The sequence below is a fragment of the Gobio gobio genome, assembly GCF_949357685.1.
Source record: "Gobio gobio genome assembly, chromosome: 15".
In the NCBI taxonomy this organism is placed as follows: domain Eukaryota; kingdom Metazoa; phylum Chordata; class Actinopteri; order Cypriniformes; family Gobionidae; genus Gobio; species Gobio gobio.
This window is the reverse complement of record NC_137108.1, coordinates 20,868,203-20,887,462: the sequence shown is the minus strand read 5'-3', so window position 1 is coordinate 20,887,462 and position 19,260 is coordinate 20,868,203. Positions and strand designations below refer to the sequence as shown.

At 38.6% G+C, this 19,260-nt stretch overlaps 1 protein-coding gene across 1 annotated transcript in view; it reads left to right on the top strand.

The window, feature by feature from the left end:
- The window catches only part of rapgef5b (Rap guanine nucleotide exchange factor (GEF) 5b), an 85,025-nt gene extending 66,413 nt beyond the window's left edge, over positions 1–18,612 (top strand). Inside the window, exons 14-26 of the mRNA XM_079836925.1 lie at positions 1,383–1,480; positions 5,438–5,468; positions 7,058–7,136; positions 7,322–7,471; positions 10,174–10,271; positions 10,494–10,610; positions 13,241–13,419; positions 13,664–13,754; positions 13,947–13,997; positions 14,232–14,319; positions 15,043–15,107; positions 16,052–16,106; positions 17,316–18,612. Of these exons, the coding sequence (XP_079693051.1) occupies positions 1,383–1,480; positions 5,438–5,468; positions 7,058–7,136; positions 7,322–7,471; positions 10,174–10,271; positions 10,494–10,610; positions 13,241–13,419; positions 13,664–13,754; positions 13,947–13,997; positions 14,232–14,319; positions 15,043–15,107; positions 16,052–16,106; positions 17,316–17,434 (1,221 nt within the window). The 3' untranslated portion in view covers positions 17,435–18,612. The remainder of the gene's footprint in view (positions 1–1,382; positions 1,481–5,437; positions 5,469–7,057; positions 7,137–7,321; positions 7,472–10,173; positions 10,272–10,493; positions 10,611–13,240; positions 13,420–13,663; positions 13,755–13,946; positions 13,998–14,231; positions 14,320–15,042; positions 15,108–16,051; positions 16,107–17,315) is intronic.
- Positions 18,613–19,260: the final 648 nt, after the last annotated feature.

Genomic DNA, 19,260 nt, shown 5'->3' with positions numbered 1-19,260 from the left:
GTTAGGTTACCAGGCGAGGAAGTAAAGTTACCTATTTTAACAGAAAAACTTTGATTAGTTAAATAAGATTTGAACCAACTTAAACAACCCCCCCCCCCCCCCAAACCTACACTGGATTTCAAACGCGAGATAAGGATATCATGGTCGACCGCATCAAAAGCTGAAGACAAATCGAGCATGAGAGTAGCATCATAACATCATTTTCAACACACTCACACTCGGATATATCTGATATGATAAACAGAGCTGCGTTACCTCATACTCATGACCGGAAAAGCGGAAATGGCGCCGGTGACTGTGGCATAATAAAAGTCCCGCCGGCGACTATGCCATAATAAAGGTCCCGCTGCTCGCAAGGCTTGTGTTGCGCTCTTCTTATTAACAATCGCTCCTGCTTCTGCAGTAACGTTAATAATCACATCCATGCACATGATTTCTGCCCGAGTCCTATCCTGATTCTTTTCCACCGGCTGTGAGGTGAAGACCACATGTCCCAAGATTCTGCGCTCAAACTTGGCGTCATCAAACTACACTTTTGTTTTAAATAGGCGACCTCTAGTGGACGGAAAAGTTACATAGTGCACCTTTAAAAGTATTAAAAGTAAATACAGTATTTTTGAAGTGTCTGGTTTTGCAATAATGCCACATAAATGTGCAAAAATATAACTAAAAATATAATTAACTTTAGAATAAGAAATTATTTTAAAGAAATTGTGTGTGTATGCAAAAGTTTTTGTGTGTGTGCGTACAAGTGTGTTTGTGTGTGTGTTAGGTCTCAGCCCTTCATACCTTTTGAGATACCCATCATACCCATAGATTTTGTTTGCCAAATTCTATACAAATGCTGTCTGTTGCAATCGCATCTGTGTGTGTGTGTGTGTGTAAGCATGTTTATTCCACATTGCATTTGTGCTCTAGTACCAGGCCTTCAGTTCTGTGTGAAAAATTTCAGATTTATGCCAGATTTATTGATTGTATATAAAAATAAAAAAACTCTTAATTCTTCGCCTTTCCCAATCATTTTCAATGTTACCCCAAAAGGCCCTGAGTGTGACTTTTTTTTTTCTTTACATACCTTCAGAACAACCGAATCAAGCGCAGTTTGTTGTGTGTGTTTAGATAAATAATGTGGCACAAATCACAAAATTTCATGTAACTGAGATGAAGGGAACCATGTTTTTAATGAGAGGAACATCAAAAGGGGTCCGAACTGACCCCAAAGACCCTTATGAGGGTTAAATAATGAAATAAAAATGAAATAAAATCAGATCCATTTATTCAGACAAGTAGAACCAATATCTGATATATCGGTTGCAATAGTAATAAACTATGCCACATTCACAACCTGAAATTTCAATCTTGCATTCGTTTCATGTTTGCAGACTCTGTACAGATACGTCCTGGATGATCTCTATGAGTTTCCCTCCCTGGAGAAGGATCTCAAAGAACTTCAGAAACTTCTAAGGATGCAAAGGAGACAGTGAGTCACTTCATCGTCCTAACCACACAACATCTGATTTTTACACACTGAATTTTATTAGTCTTAAATGATACATTTCTTGTTCACAGCTGATTTCTGGGAAGCTCTTTGTTATGGTAGATATTTTAAGAAGCATTAATTATATTCGCACAATTATGTCCCTTATTCATACTCCTAAAAATGCAAAATGAGAGATGGGAAAAAACTAAGTGATGCCCTATAAACTCTCGCCTTTTGAATTAATCATGCTGTTAATGAGAATTTTTTTATCCATGCAACCATTTTGGGATTAGCTCAACAAGGCATGGTTTGCCTTGATATTCTCTCGTTCCCTTCTGGGAGACATGATGAGAAATAGAGTAACAGAGATAATAAAGGAGTGAAATGATGTTACAAAGAAGATCTGTGTGTTGACAGTTGAGATCCTCATCAGTCGGTCCCCAGATGACACATTCTGCTGTGGGTGATAACTGAGCTTTAATTAGTTTAAAAGGATTTAAAAGACTGCGCTTTTAAATGACTTATTTTGAATCACTGTCAAGAAATTGTCTGTTACAAGCCTCATTACTCTGGGCGTCTAAAACAAATCATGCCAATTCAAACTGAGAGGCACCTGCCCCTTCAGATTTGTGAGTTTTTTTTTATTCAATGCAGCTTCCAAACTTCCAAAAATTATATTAGGTTACACTTGTGTCTTTAATTCCTTTGTAGTGACATAAAAATAAGTACAATGTACTTATTGCGTTCATGTTGTTTTGCAAAACTCTTTTGCTGCTATTGGGTAAGGTTAGGGACAGGTTTGGTAGTCTGGGTAAGTTTAAGGGTGGGTTAAGGGGTAAGGGAAGGGTCAACAGTGTAATTATAGATGTAATTACAGAAATTAATAACAGCTGTAATTACATTTTCTTAAATATAAGTAAAATGTAAAAAGGGCATAATATCAAATGATTCATTTAAATGTTTGTCCAAAGTAGTTAAAGCCACTTAAAGTGGGACATGTATTATATTAATTATATTGTATTATTATATAAATTTAGTTCTGTCAATCAATTAATCACATCTAACATAAAGGTTTGTAAATATATACAGTGAGGAAAATAAGTATTTGAACACCCTGCTATTTTGCAAGTTCTCCCTCTTAGAAATCATGGAGGGGTCTGAAATTGTCATCGTAGGTGCATGTCCACTGTGAGAGACATAATCTAAAAAAACCCCCCCAGAAATAGTATTTGGTACAGTAGCCTTTGTTTGCAATTACAGAGGTCAAACGTTTCCTGTAGTTTTTCACCAGGTTTGCACACACTGCAGGAGGGATTTTGGCCCACTCCTCCACACAGATCTTCTCTAGATCAGTCAGGTTTCTGGCCTGTCGCTGAGAAACACGGAGTTTGAGCTCCCTCCAAAGATTCTCTATTGGGTTTAGGTCTGGAGACTGGCTCGGCCACGCCAGAACCTTGATATGCTTCTTACAGAGCCACTCCTTGGTTATCCTGGCTGTGTGCTTCGGGTCATTGTCATGTTGGAAGACCCAGCCTCGACCCATCTTCAATGCTCTAACTGAGGGAAGGAGGTTGTTCCCCAAAATCTCGCAATACATGGCCCGGTCATCCTCTCCTTAATACAGTGCAGTCGCCCTGTCCCATGTGCAGAAAAACACCCCCAAAGCATGATGCTACCACCCCCATGCTTCACAGTAGGGATGGTGTTCTTGGGATGGTACTCATCATTCTTCTTCCTCCAAACACGTTTAGTGGAATTATGACCAAAAAGTTCTATTTTGGTCTCATCTGACCACATGACTTTCTCCCATGACTCCTCTGGATCATCCAAATGGTCATTGGCAAACTTAAGACGGGCCGGGACATGTGCTGGTTTAAGCAGGTGAACCTTCCATGGCATGCATGATTTCAAACCATAACGTCTTAGTGTATTACCAACAGTAACCTTGGAAACGGTGGTCCCAGCTCTTTTCAGGTCATTGACCAGCTCCTCCCGTGTAGTTCTGGGCTGATTTCTCACCTTTCTTAGGATCATTGAGACCCCACGAGGTGAGATCTTGCATGGAGCCCCAGTCCGAGGGAGATTGACAGTCATGTTTAGCTCCTTCCATTTTCTAATGATTGCTCCAACAGTGGACCTTTTTTCACCAAGCTGCTTGGCAATTTCCCCGTAGCCCTTTCCAGCCTTGTGGAGGTGTACAATTTTGTCTCTAGTGTCTTTGGACAGCTCTTTGGTCTTGGCCATGTTAGTAGTTGGATTCTTACTGATTGTATGAGGTGGACAGGTGTCTTTATGCAGCTAATGACCTCAAACAGGTGCATCTAATTTAGGATAATAAATGGAGTGGAGGTGGACATTTTAAAGGCAGACTAACAGGTCTTTGAGGGTCAGAATTCTAGCTGATAGACAGGTGTTCAAATAATTATTTGCAGCTGTATCATACAAATAAATAGTAAAAAAATCATACTTTGTGATTTCTGGATTATGTCTCTCACAGTGGACATGCACCTACGATGACAATTTCAGACCCCTCCATGATGTCTAAGTGGGAGAACTTGCAAAATAGCAGGGTGTTCAAATACTTATTTTCCTCACTGTATGTGTGTACTCTGTATATATGTGTATACACACACACAGGTTTGTTTTGCTATCTAAGTGAGGACATTCCATAGGCGTAATGTTTTTATACTGTACACACTGTACATTCTATCCCCCTACACTACCCCTAAACACACTACCCATCAAAGGAAACATTCAGCATTTTTAAATAGCGTTTTTAAAGCTATTTTAAATATGAGGACATATGACGTGTCCTCATATTTCATGTTTATGTTGTAATACCAGTGTAATACCCATGTCATTATACACATTTTTGTCCTCATAAATCACAAAACACACACACACACACACACACACATTTTTATTTAAATATTTAGTTAGTTATTCCCTGATAATGACCATGGTCAATAGTAACGCTGTATAATGATGACCATCTCATCTGGTATTTGAGGCCGGTGCTTCTTTTAAACACAGCTGGTGCTCCTCCTCAAAGCCATGTAATAAGTGCTACAACTACATTATCCCTTAAATGTCTATGTTGTTTGATCTTTTTCATTCGCTTAGACTCAAAGCTGCTTGCTAGGAACTGAAGCATTGCATTTAATGAGCTGATAAACGATTTCAACTCAAATCAGTATTTTGTGTCTAATTATTTATTATACCGTTACCCATTACACTAAGACATCTTATGCTTTCCCTATATAAGGAACTGTACAATCTTTTCTTTTCTTTTTTTGTCTATGTCTCACCTGGTTTTTTGAAGCCTGGACTGTAGATTCATGACGGCCATGTTAATAACTTACAGTAAGGTCAGGGTCAGGTTTTTTCGGGGTGCATGAGCGTACAACTTTATTAACACAGGATTAGGCTTTGTAATATTCCTGTTCTACATGCAGACAGATCAGGTCTGAGCAGAGTGAATGAATTCCGCCAGGCCAAAGAGCTTTGCTCATCCAATATTTCTGTTTAGTAAGCAGCAGTCCTGCCATTGACCTCTCGGCTATACATCACACGCCTGCTGGTGCTTCATGAAAGGCCAATGATTAATTAGAGAGGCATCAGATGGGGAATATGGAGACTATAAAGCTCTCTCCGATTGCCCGTTTTTATCAGGCTGTTTAATCAGAATGAGCTGTGCATGGATGAGGACGTTGTGCGCTTTCATTTAGATGAGGCAATCAGTAAATCACGTCATGTCAGACTTTAATGTTAGCACTGATGATTCAGGCCTGATCTGAATGAGAAAAGGCTTTTTATGTGCGCTCCTCGCAGCGGGTGGGAGATGCCATCTTGCAGTATTGATATAATGGCACATTTATATTTCAAGTGATCCTTTTGGCTCATTCTTCTTCATTTCTTTCTGTCTCTCTCTTGTCTTCTTCCCCTCTCATCTCTCAGCACGGTAGATGAGTCCTCTCCGCAGAAGAAGGTAAGAGTTAAAACCATCCGTTATATGACCTGCACAGAATCTCAATAAAACCACCTCAGTGCACTTTGATTGAACTTTTTGTGGTTTGAGGCGGACATATCATGTTCGGAAACCATCATGATATTGATGACGGAATCATGGCAATGCTCAGATATGTCTGCCCACATTTATATATTTAGATGAGAAACTCTGATAGCTATCAGAAAACAGCTCATTATAAAAACCTGAGCACAGAAGATAACCGCGTTCACATTAGACTTTGAAATCACTTGGTTTTTCTCAGATCTTGATGCCAAATTAAAGGGGCTATATGCGTTTTTCTGAAATTTAAACTCGCGACTGACACCTGTGGCCAAAAAACAGAACTGCTCTCATTTTCTGCTCGCTCTCGCAGCGGTGGTGACGTCACATCCGCAGACAGCGCGGGAAAAGACGACCCGCCAGAAAATAGGAAAAATAGGATACAGGCTTATAGGTGCACCCACTGTGAGCGGACAAGGTATCAGTATGCTCATCAGGAGATGTTTGAGTCATAAATGGTCAAATAAAAAGGCAATTGTTACGTTTATTTTGGGGAAAAAGTTGCATATAGCCCCTTTAAATAGACATGTGCTAAAGACATCCACTCGTGGAATAGCTGACAGGATGCCAATAAAGACAATGACATGCAAAGTGCATTCAGGGTAGTGGGCAAAAATCTAAGTGCCAAGTTTGCTTAAAAAGGTGACTTAAAGGGTTAGTTCACCCAAAAATGAAAATTCTGTCATTAATTACTCACCCTCATGTCGTTGGACACCCGTAAGACCTCTGTTCATATTCGGAACACAAATGAAGATATTTTAGTTGAAAGCTGATGGCTGAGAAAGGCTTCACACAGGCCTCCATTGGCATTCAGTACATTGACACTTCCAAGATCCATGAAAGGCACTAAAAACGTCGTTACAAAGTCTATCTCACCACAGTGGCTCTACAATAATCATACAATGCGACGACAATAGTTTTTGTGCGCAAAAAAAAATCAAAATAACACCTTTATCCAACTTGTTCTTGTCTTCCGTGTGCGCCTCCACGACGCATGCGCGAGAATATGACGTAGCGCCGGTGTTCGGGAATCGATGAAATACACACTTAAGCTCCATTTTGAGCACTACGCCGAGACCTAAAGCACGATCAATGTAGAATCCAACAGCTTAGACACGCGCGTCTTCCTCTGCTCGTAAACAAATCGCTTCTGGGTCATATGTCCGAACGCCGGATCTGCGTCATATTCTCGCGCATGCGTCGTGGAGGCACAAAATCTAAAAAATCAAAATAACACCTTTATCCAACTTGTTCTCGACTTCCGTGTATGCCTCCACGACGCATGCGCGAGAATATGACGCAGATCCGGCGTTCGGACATATGACCCAGAAGGAATTTATTTGACAATAACAAAGCTTGCTTGCAAGCTCAGAGTGCTGTGTGGATAAGTTATACAGCATGAGGCTTTCTCTGTTGCTTTAAGGTGTGTGTGTGTGTGTGTGTGTCTTAGAGTGTGTATTTCTCATAAACAATAATATTCTCAATGCCACATGTTTACCGTCTTCCAGAATAAAGCGCTGTTCCACCAGCTGAGTCTGAAGGAGAACTGGCACCCTGTGAGAGGAGCTCAGAGGGAGAGGAAGGAAGGTAAGCTCATAAAATATTCCCTCATATTTCTCTCCTACACTCTTTAGAGGTCTTGCTGACTGCGGTGCTGCTTGGACCGACGGCAGGTTGTTTATGTATAACAGCATGTGAGAATCTTGTTTTATGGCATTTTTATGAGAATTGGTGGCTGATTGATGCGGCGCTGGGTGTTTGTGTGTCTTCAGTGCTGTGTCGCGTGTACGTGACCATAGCTTCATACGTGAGCGTGAGGACGCACAGTGACGTGTCCGTGCAGGAACTGCTGAGGACTGTGGCCGAAAGGCTCGACTGTGCTGAGGATGACATGGTGTTGATGGCCGTCACGTATCCTGGAGGTTTGAACGAGTTCATACAGCTTTCTATTTTCATTTTGATTGGCATTGCTGCAGCTTTTATGAGACATCACTGCACTGTCCGCAGGTCTGCAGGGGGGCTATTATGCTTTTAATAAAAACAACAAAAAATAAAAAATAAAAGTTGTTAAAAAACTACAAGCATGGCAGATGTGCGAGTTTGACGTTTAAGAGAGGTTTAGATAAGGGGTTTGAGTGATTAACAATCAGTATATATCCTGACGAAAATATATTTATTCAATGTTAGCCACATTATATTTCATCTGCAACAGCATTGTGAACTTTGATACGTTTGGTCATTAACTTTTAAATGCATTATACAAACTGCAAATGTATGAGGAGAGTCTCCGCATGAAAGACCCACATTTCTACATACATACTACATTTCTCTCTGAAACTTAAGAAATGCATGAATGTTTCGCCAATCATTCTTACATATTCAGGTCTTTAGAGCAACCCGGATCTAACACGGGTGGATCTCTATCTGTCGCAATAATATTAAACTCCCCTGATATTAGAGTAACAATTTCAGAAGAATAAAATAAAGCATTTTTGTTCACTTTTGGAGCTTGGAAGGATTCAGTTTGAGCAGATGTTTTATACCATCATCACTCTCCTTGTCAGAGCTCATTTCACAGTACATTCAGCATCCGGCTCATTTTCACAATCTCAAACATATTCTCAAAACTTTCATTTTCAATGTTTTCAAAATCAATATTTTGATCGCTCTGCAGATCCACCATCAAGTGACAGTGACACTAATATTTGATTGTGTTCAGTCTTTGTTCTACAGTAAATCACTGAGCCAATTCAAGTTTTGCTGATGATGCTTCCTATTCTTTTGTTTTGTCTTAATGAAACGTCACTTCATCATTGTGTATCAGAAATTGCCACCTTGTGGAATAAAGGTGAATTGCACTTATTCCATCATCAATTATTGCTGCGCAGAAAAAAATAATGTACCGTATTTTCCGGACTATAAGTCGTTCCGGAATATAAGTTGCATCTGTCAAAAAATGCGTCATGAAGAGGAAAAAAAAACATATATAAGTCGCACTGGACTATAAGTCACATTATACTGGACTATAACGCCAGCTTCACACTGCACATTAGCTTTCTTTGTTTTCTTCATTACAGTTAAAGTAACCTCTGCTTTTCGCCAGTCCCTCACAAGTTTCTCACTCACTACAAACTTTCTTTCTGCTGCTCGATTACCGTTTTCGGCTGCATATTTTACTAACGTTACCTGCAGTTTGTAATTTGCAGAATAGGATTTTCTTTTTGGGGGGCATTTTGTTTGTGTTCAGTCTTTCTCAGTTGTCTTTAAGTTAATATTTCAGTTAACAGTTTTCAGTACATTTTTTCAGGGGTAGGCTACAGAAGCAGCATAGAGCGCCCTCTCGCTGCTGTAGAAGTAGCTAAATATTTATTCTTGTCAGTCAGTATGAATTAATTTTGATATACAAGTCGCACCTGACTATAAGTCGTAGGACCAGCCAAACTATGAAAAAAAGTGTGACTTATAGTCAGGAAAATACAGTTACACTGATACACACCTCGAGGCGTTAGCAACCCTATACAATTTTTACAAAAAATGAGAAAACGGGAATTTTTTTCTTGTTATATTGTTTATAATGAATTGATTGAGGAATATTAAGAAGGTTGATGTCTAACTTTAAAAAATCAATGAAGAGGAGGGAAGGGAATGACGTCCCGGGTCGATAAAGACCCGTGGTATGCGTTTAAGGGTTAATTGAATGTGGAGGATTTTACCTGTGATAAGATGATTGACAGGGCAGTTTAAAAAATGACAGGATGCATGTAACTAAACGACAAAGCTGTCCGTTAAAGATGATAAAGTAGTCTTTACATGACAGTCTTGACATCATTGAATTTCGCTCTTGAGTTGTGCGACAGTCAATCACTGTTTGCGGATACCATAGAAATGAATGAGAAATGCCGTAAACTGAATCCTACATGTCGTGCAATAGTCCGTGACTATTATAAAACAGCATTTTTTCAGTGTAAACCCTAAAAATAGATAAATCCAAAACAAATGTTTAAGATTAGCTGATGGACTGTTGATTCATTAAATGATAAGCCGTTTTCCCACAAAAGCAGTTTATTCAGCATAGTAAAGTATCGCCTCCATTGACATGCATGAAAAAAAGGCCTCTTGTCTCCTCTGCGTACTGCAGCGTTAGCAGACATTATGCTTTTTTCAGCTAAGGTTGCAGGCTTTGGTTTAGCTCCAACCCTAATTAAACACCTCTGAACCACCTGATCAAGGTCTTCAGACTCCCTAGACACTTCCAGGCAGGTGTGCTGGAGCTGGATGGAGCTAAACTCTGCAGGACATTGGCCCTCCAGGAACAGGATTGGACACCCATGCAATAAGGGCATTAGTCATATTTTTTTTTTTTTTACTTTGGCAAATTATGCACCAATTTTAATGGTGCACTATTGTACTGTAATATGATATTCATCTTGGAGCATCAGTGTTTAGGAACATGTTGTGATGTTTTTTTTTTTGGGAGAAAGAATTTGAGAAGGCCTTTAGCGCCGTTTTATCCTAATGACCAAATAGCTCTTGGGGTCCAAAAAAGTAAAAAAAAAAGTACTTTTTTATACTTTTTTTTCTGTTGTACCTCACTGTTTACCCTTTCTCTTTTCTCTTTCTCCAGAGAAGGTTCTGCTTCCGTCGGATCAGTGTGTGTTCTCGTCTTCACTCAGTGCCGCTGAGAGGCTGCTCGTCTGCAGAAGAGACCTGACTGAGATCATGGTGAGAGTCAGAGTGCTGCTTTCTGAACCGCTCTTAAAAGAAACCTGCTTTCCACACCATTAGTTCCGGTCCACACACGACTGTGCAACCTTAAAGGCGGCATATTCTAAACTTTTCTTTCTTTTCTGCCAGTATTTTTTTCGAAAAAATGTTATGCCAGAATTTGTGATTGACCCACTTTAAGTATAAAGTTTAACAGAAGAATGTGTTCTGTTCTCCCAGAGTCCCTTCACTGATAATGGGCAGCAGCACTCAGTAAAGATGCTGAGCATGAACACATGGGATGTTGCCGTGTCACTCACCAACTGTGACTGGAATCTCTTTAGTAACGTCCATGAGGTAAAGTCTTCACATTTCATTGCAGCACAAGAGATGGTTTACTAGAAAGCATATCTTTGAAATGCAAACTAAAGCGAAGTTTATATTTAAAATAGGCAATGAGGTAGTTAGAAGGAATTGACACAAAAAAAACCAAGTTGAACTAATCTAATTTACTAGAGGTTCTGACAAAATGTCAATTGCTGCAGTCTATTTAAAAATGTTTCATTAATTTGAAAGAATTATATATATATATATATATATATATATATATATATATATATATATATATATATCTATCTATATATCTATATATCTATATATCTATATATCTATATATATCTATATATCTATATATCTATATATCTATATCTATATATCTATATATATATATATATATATATATATATATATATATATATATATATATATATATATATATATATATATAAAAAAGGCAGCGGCAAATAGCAATAGATGCTATTTACACCGTGTTAATAGCAACTAGATTCTATTTACACTCAGTGAAAATAGCATATTTTCTTATTTACACTAAACGCAAATAGCTGTAGATGCTATTTACAAAGTGAAATAGCATACTAAGTTGATATATTCAATTTACACCATATAAAAGTAGCAGTTCTTTGCAATATGTGTAAATAGTAATTACATGTCATTTATAGGCTACTTTATTTTGACACACTATTGGCACCTCAGTATTGTTGTACATTAACAGGAAACAATAATAACAGAGTGTAAAGATTATATTTATTAAAATTATTAAATGGATGCCGCCTTAATGGGACAGTAAAAGCCCTCCCTACACCTACCCCTTACCCTACCCAATAAATGCTTTTATTATTATTAAACATTTCGTTAGGTACTTTATTTCCACATTTAGAACATTTTATAAATTTTTATTGAAAGTAAATGCATTTCTGGTGTGATTTGTGATGAGAAAAGCGATAAGAAAAAACTGCAAAAGGCGGATTCAAACCCATGTCAATCGCGTCAAAATCGAGATCCATTAGCCATACGCTTTACTGAGTTCGCCACTGAAGACATTGAAATCCAAGCGCTTTTTTAAATCTCGTTTTAACCAGGCATTGTTAGGCGGAGCTAGTGCGAATAGCACTTGCCAACAAGGCACGCTATTTGCACTTGGTGTGAATAGACACATTGTGAATAAATGATTCAATGACTCGCTCATAAATACTATACTTGTTTCATTACTGGATGAATCAGCGTTTTCAACCAATCTTTTGAATGTATGATTCACTAACAAATAAGTTTTTTTAACAGTCTCTTGTAATCGATACGATCATTATTTGAAGTGCAAAGTTACTTTCAAAAGGTGATTTGCTCTATTTTGATCACTTTTGTAGACATCAGTGTTTAATCCGATCTAATAAACTTTTATCCTATTACTTCTGTGATAAAAAAATAATATTGTAAGACAAAAATAACGATACCTATACAAGACGGCGGCACAAATGCAGGTTTTAATGTTCCTGTGTGACTTTGTAAAAGGTTAATTCGTAGTTGAAATTTAGAAATGGTAATGGGCATTTATGCATTTGGAGAGACCGGAATCACCGGATCCTTGAGCCGTTTCAGACACTGTGAGAAAAGCAGTGATGCAGCAATGAATATTAGAAAATAAAAGTGTTTTTTGACCTTTTGGCTGCATGTAACCCTATTGTAGGAGACCTAAACTAAATAAGAACCTTTAAAATGGCGTGATATGGTTACTTTAAAGGGGGGTCTAATGCTATTTCATGCATTCTGACTTATTTACACTGTCAAAGAGTTGGATTTTCATGCTAAACATGGCTAAAATTTCAAAAAACAAGTTGGAAATATGACAGTATTTCTGTGCCACATACACTGCTCAGGGTTCGAATAAGTTTCTGAAAGTTTTTTTAAAGTATGGCCCTGTATGAATTCATAAAGGACAGAATTGCTTGTATGTGCACTTCTCCCAGATCAGAGCGAGAGCAAGAACACGCCCATCAATGAGCTGTCGGCAGCGCTGTCATTTTGTTTTTAGACCACGAAATCAACAATGTCACTAAAGAAGTGTGTTTATGGTTGTGAGGGAAAGATAACCTTGATCAGCTTCCCAAATAACCCAGCGTTAAGGGAACAGTGGATGCAGTTAGTTTTTCCGTAGCTAGTTCTGCTAGTGTGTTTGTTTGTTCCCGGTCATGAGTCAAAACCGCCGGCGGTGAGTGAAACTCCACCAAATGTCTGTTTTGTTGGCAATCGGCGTAAGTGCATATAATGTAAACAACACGAACGTATAATGAATCGAAAGTTATCCAGGGATAATGCCATGATGTATTGTGTGTGTGTGTGCGCTCATTACTCTTTAGCTCCGCCCACTGCACGCTTCCACGACCTCGGGTGTTTTCGAAAGAATTGGTTCAGTGTATCTGTCTTTTATAAATATGATAAAACTAAAGACTCTTCGGAGATATGAAGGATGCAATACTACTCTATAGGTACTTAAGATTAACACGAGACAGAAACTGTGTGTGTACCCTTTAAGAACCCTTTAAGAACTCAAGTCTTTATTCAATACTGACATTCAATTAGAATTTTCTACAATGTTTAACAAGGCCCATGTGATTTTCCCTACCGCTGTGCAGCAAGAGCTGGTGCATTTCACGCTGAGCCGCGATGCGAGCGCCGGCCACACGGTGGCGCTGGAGCAGCTGTTGCAGCGATGTAATGAGACTCAACAGTGGGTGATGACCGAAGTGCTTCTGTGCCCAACCCTCTGCAAACGTGTGCAGCTCTTCAAAAAATTCATCAAGGTCGCAGCGCAGTAAGTACACATGCACCAACACACACTCGCTGACTGAAATCGTCCTATAAACTCTGAAGGACCCAAGCTATATCTAGGCACAAGAATATCATAAACTTTTTTATTTGGGCCAGCAAGCATCCACCAAAACACCTTTGCAATCATACTGAAATAACTTGTGATTGTATTTCTTTCTACTCAAATAAATCAGATGGTGTGCATACTCATGCTCTCCTCTATTTTGGTCTTTCTCACTCTTTCGTAGCTGTAAGGCACAGAGGAACCTGAACTCATTCTTTGCGATTATTATGGGACTGAACAGTCCCGCTGTCAGTCGACTCACTCAGACATGGGAGGTAAGACGACAACAACTCCTAAGCACATAAACACTCTGCAACACTACCACTCCACACATATAGTAGTCATATTTTCAGCATCAGTCTTTGTTTGTAATAAATGATGAAGCAAGAAAGTGTATTGCAAACTGTGCCAAACAGGAACAGTGCGTTGACTTCAATCCTTTAGTTTTTTCACTGTCCTAATTTCAGAAAGTCCCTGGGAAGTTCAGGAAGTTGTTCGCCGAGCTGGAGAACCTGACGGTAAGTGATTTGTCTCATCACAATCTTAAGCTGCCTCCTGCTAGTTCACCTCCTGCTAGAGCATTTTGTGCTGTTTACGGCTCATTAGGATGTAATATATGAAGCCGTAATCATATCAGAGACTCTGGCCTCCAGGGAGGAAACAGCAGGCATTACAGAGGAAGAGATTTGAGACGAACCAGATGCTTTCAGGGTAAATTAACACAAATATGTATGCTTTTTCATACCCCGCAGGACCCTTCTTTAAACCATAAAGCCTACAGAGATGCCTTCAGGAAGATGAAGTCTCCCAAGATCCCTTTCCTACCTCTGCTACTGAAAGGTGCAGCAAGTCAAAACAATCACACTATCTTCAGATCAGTCATCTGCACGACACCATGTCCTAAGCAGACATAAGCTATTTGTCTGTCCGCATTGAAAACATGCATGAATGAATAAGTCACAGTAAGAGCAAAAACATACATTTAGAAAACGGGTGAATTTCCATTTCATGCCAACTTTAAATGTTTGAATATGAGGTTGGGGATTTTAGACTAATGAGATTTCCCCATGGGTGAGGAAACCCAACATAACAGAAATCAGACAAGTCTGATGTTATGCGTCACAATTTCTGGGTCCAAACACTCTTATCAAATGCCAAAAGCAAACGGCGCAAATATACATACTACCGGGGAAAAAATCATAATCCTAACCTATTCCAACATCTCAGATGGCCCAGACAGTGATTTAATCTTTTATGAATCTTTAAAATATTGGGCTCTTGAATGTCTGTAATGCACAATGTGAATTTCTAAAAGCTTAGCTTAAAATGAGTGAAATGAATAAGTACTGCTCATAAACGGCTGTTGAGATGGTATTCTCAGTTGAAACCGGTAGGCTTGGACCCAGAAACAGGATCCTTTACATCATGACTTAAAGCTGCATTTCTTGCTTTATTACAATGTATCTGGTTAGGACATGGTGAGAGTCTCTTTGAAAGACCTTTAGCCTTTTTTGCAACAGCAATGTGTGTAGTGAAATTTGAACAAACATTCTATCTGAACAGATATTACCTTCATTCATGAGGGCAACAAAACCTTTCTCGACAACCTGGTCAACTTCGATAAGCTAGTAAGTCAATAATTAGGCCTAATAGAGGCCCTTTTATGATTGTTTTTGTTTTAATTAAAGGGATAGTTCACCAAAATGTGAAAATAAATTCTGTCAATTTATTCACTCACATGTTCCAAATAGTGATGGGAGAAACAAAGCTTTTTAAAGCTTCGAATCAATTGAACCAATTGCTTCTCAAAACGATTCCCTGCTTCAAAGTGTTCGAAACGCCACATGCTGGTGACCCCTGCTGGTCAAAACAGTGTAAATGCAACAAAACCTCAGGCCAAACATGCATTAAAAACCCTTTTACAAACTGTTACTGTTTTATTGAAAGTCAAATCTATCAAAAGCAATTAACTAATCATCCAATAAGATTAAATATCAAGTGTTTGTATGATGATGTGTTCTTTTATCAATTATCAGGGCTGGTTTTGTTTGTTCCATGGATGGCTCAGCTAAACAGGCCAATAAGAGACTATTAACTACTATTATTCCTTTTAATTATACTAATGTTTAATTCAAACGTCTACAAGTGTATAAAACTGATCAGAGATCAGGTAAAACCTATAGATCTCATTGAATCTGCATGATTCACGGGCTCACAGCGATCTTCGCCCACCCCAGCGCTGAACCATTGAAATGTGAAACGTTCGAAACAGTTATGATGTAACAAAGCCTCGTTTAATGAAATCACGTGACTTTGGCAGTTTGATACACGCTCCGAACCACTGATTCGAAACAAGATTCGGAAAGGTTTCAAAGCTCCATGAAGCAGTGTTTCGAAATCACCCATCACTAGTTCCAAACCTGTATGACTTTTTTTTTTTTTTTAACGACATGGTTTGAAATGACGTGGGTGAGTAAATGACAGAATATTCATTTTTTAGGTGAATGTTAATGTCATGTACAGTACCATTAAGACACCAAAACAATTTATGTGAGATGTGTTTTGTGTGCAGCACATGATAGCAGACACAGTGCGGATTATCAGGCAATGTCGGACAGATCACATGGGTAAGTGCTCAAAACGCACAGATTTACAACCGAGTATAAAATAATGTATCCATGCGGTTTCATCTCTGCCCCATTACCACATCCAAATGGAATTGCAAAAAAAATACCAGTTTTCCCCACAATCTCCTATTGGCCAGATATACATGCCCCAAACTCATGCAATTGGTTGAGCTAATGTTGCTGTTGCTGGTCGAACTGGTCCAACAACCAAAACGTTTTGATAGCGCCACAGTGTTTACACTTCTCAGGAAAATCAGCATACAAATGGTTCACATAAGCCCTATTCGGACATGATTAGTTACAAGGATTATTACAAGGGTAAATTAAGTAATGTAATTTTACCACAGGACATCTATCATATTAATGGCCAATTCGTACGGGATAAGAAATCTCAGTAAAACTAGCAGAAGTGGGAGAAGTAACTCGATTTACGCATCGCCTTCACCTTTCCTGTCGTCATGTGTGATATCAGGAAGCAACTTAATATACGCATATGTGCAAACACAATCTATATAACCTATAACAGAGATAAATTCTGATTGGATTCTGTTGGTAATAGGCACTTACCTAAAGCTAAAATAAGTTTTGGGCCTCTGATAAGTGCTTTCGTCCTTTTTTAATCTGAATGGTAAGCAGAAAACACTTGAGATTTGCCACAGACTTGTCCCACCGCTTAGAACGCAACTGAATGCTTTTTCAAGCGCCCCCATACTTGAAAAACCACTGAAAATTCTGTTTAAACAGGAAATGACGGAATATTTACGTACATATTTACAGCGGGTCTATTCGCACAGGATTAATATAACCTGAGGTAATTTTTCCGGACCTTTTTACAGAAGGTAATCTTTACTGATATTGACTGTAATGATTACTGAGATGGGACGGGACTAAAATCACTGAGAAGCTCTGGTAATAATTACTTTACCCCACCTCTCCATGGTAAACTAATCCCGTCCGAATAGGGCGTTAGTTGTCTTTTTATATTAAGCCTGGATAGCAGAACGTATTTTAGTATTTAAAACAATGACACACTTCCACTTGTATTCGAACACACAGGTCTGTATATATTACTGAATAACCCAAATCTGTCTCTACACTAAAAAAAAGAAAGTTTGTCCCAGTTTAAGAGTTTCAACACTGAAAGTCAGCCTCACTTCTGTTGTGTCGATCCTATAGGTTCTAATAATGATTTTTGCTTTTGTCCATCAGGAAACATGTTGTCCCAGAAAGACAGTGTGGAAGTGAGAACGTACATCAATTACCTGCACGTCATCGACAATCAACAGACTCTATTTGAGCTCTCGCACAGACTTGAGCCCAGGACATAGAACAACTCCATACATCCTAAATCAACTACTGAACGAGACGGGACAACATCCTCCCTCTTACAGAAGACTGTGATGAGTAAGTCCTCCGCTAGGGGGAGACACGCTCACACCAACCACACAGAGCAGATCGTATCGAGTGTATCATACAGCCAAAGAAATCTCCACAAGATCCTGAAAGGAAGAAAGAAGCTGAATCATGCAAGACTGTGAAATATAAAATTGGTTTCTGAAATCTACAGAACAGTTGCAACATGATGAATGAAACATTACAGTGGTCCAGTACAGAAACATCATGTTGAGAATCAGTTGTTTAGGACAGAGTTTTAGTTGCTTTGAGTCTGTTTGCCACTGCAAAATAGTTTAATGAATAGAGCCAGTGGATGTTTTTTAGCATATGCATATATGAGAAAATAATCTTCATTCATACGTACTCCAAATTTGAGTTACATGCACAAATCATAAAACAATTGAATGCCTTTTTAGATCATGTCCAACAAACTATTTTTAGACAATCAGAAAAATATCTCAAGGCAGCACACTGTATTTTAGGTACAGCATCGCTACCAGAAGCAAGTAGAACTCTAGATTAAAGCCACCATTAGTTGAACTTGCAAGGACATCTTTAAATAATGCCTATCTTTAAGAAAAGATATGCAATTTATTTTGCAGAAATAATTCTGGAAAGACTCAACTGCGAGCAATGGATCTGTAATGGCTTACACTAGATGGTGCTTGTAGAAAGCAAATGTAAAGCTTTCTTGTATCAGGGACAACTTTGTTGTTTAATAAATATCTTAATGTCTCACAAGTCAAAGTACAACTTTGACTTGTGAGACATTAAGATATTTATTAAACAACAAAGTTGTCCCTGATTCAGAGGGGAAGACAACACAGAGGTTTTAAATACAAAGAAATGTGATGTAAATGTGATCAGATGGTCTGAAGGATTTGGCGACGCCATTGATGGACCAGTCTGATAATGCCTGTGAGGTTCATATGTGAACTCTGTAAATATTAAGACTTTTTAATAAATAATAATAAAAAAACAGGCTATAAAGCAATAGAAAGGTGTAAATCTCACCTTCAGAAAAAAATGTTAGCAGTGACTGACTGTAGCTGCTGTTTGCACTAGTTTTCTTCACTAAGAGCCTGACATTAAAGAAAAAAAATCCTTTGCCACTGTCGGTTTCTTTTTTGTGTGCCCATGCTGTAAAATGCATCTTCCGTCTCATATTTACATTTTTCAAAATGTAAACTAGACACTTACCGCCACCTAGTGGTAGGAATGTGAACTGACAGACATTCCTGTTAAAGATGCTGAATGTAATTAGTTTTACTGTTCTAAAGCATTAACATACAATAATATGTTTGCAGAGATTTAGTAAACATGCTAAGTTAAAATACTTATTTCTCCTAAAAACAATGTGCGTTTAGTGTTAATGTATGTTTTTTCCCGCCCACTGCCAATTCTACCTCCGTCTGGGACTGCGGTATATTCTTAGGTTTTCTCCGAACACATTTTAACCGGTCCAATCAGCGAACAGATGGAGTGGCTGAGAACGAAGATGTTGATGTCGTTTGCTAGTTTGAGATGACCTACGTCACGACCAAACGTTAGCGATTGGTTATGGCAGATCCAGAGTGGCTCTTGGCAGATCCAATAGTTTTAAACTTCAAGGAAGTAAACGCTTGTCAATGGAGAGTGGCCAGACTCTGTACAAATGAAATGTACGAAATGATCAACTCTAACGATCGCTCATATCACATCAAACCGTGCAAATTATTATTGCACTGTATTATTCTGTATAATGTACAGAAATTAAAAT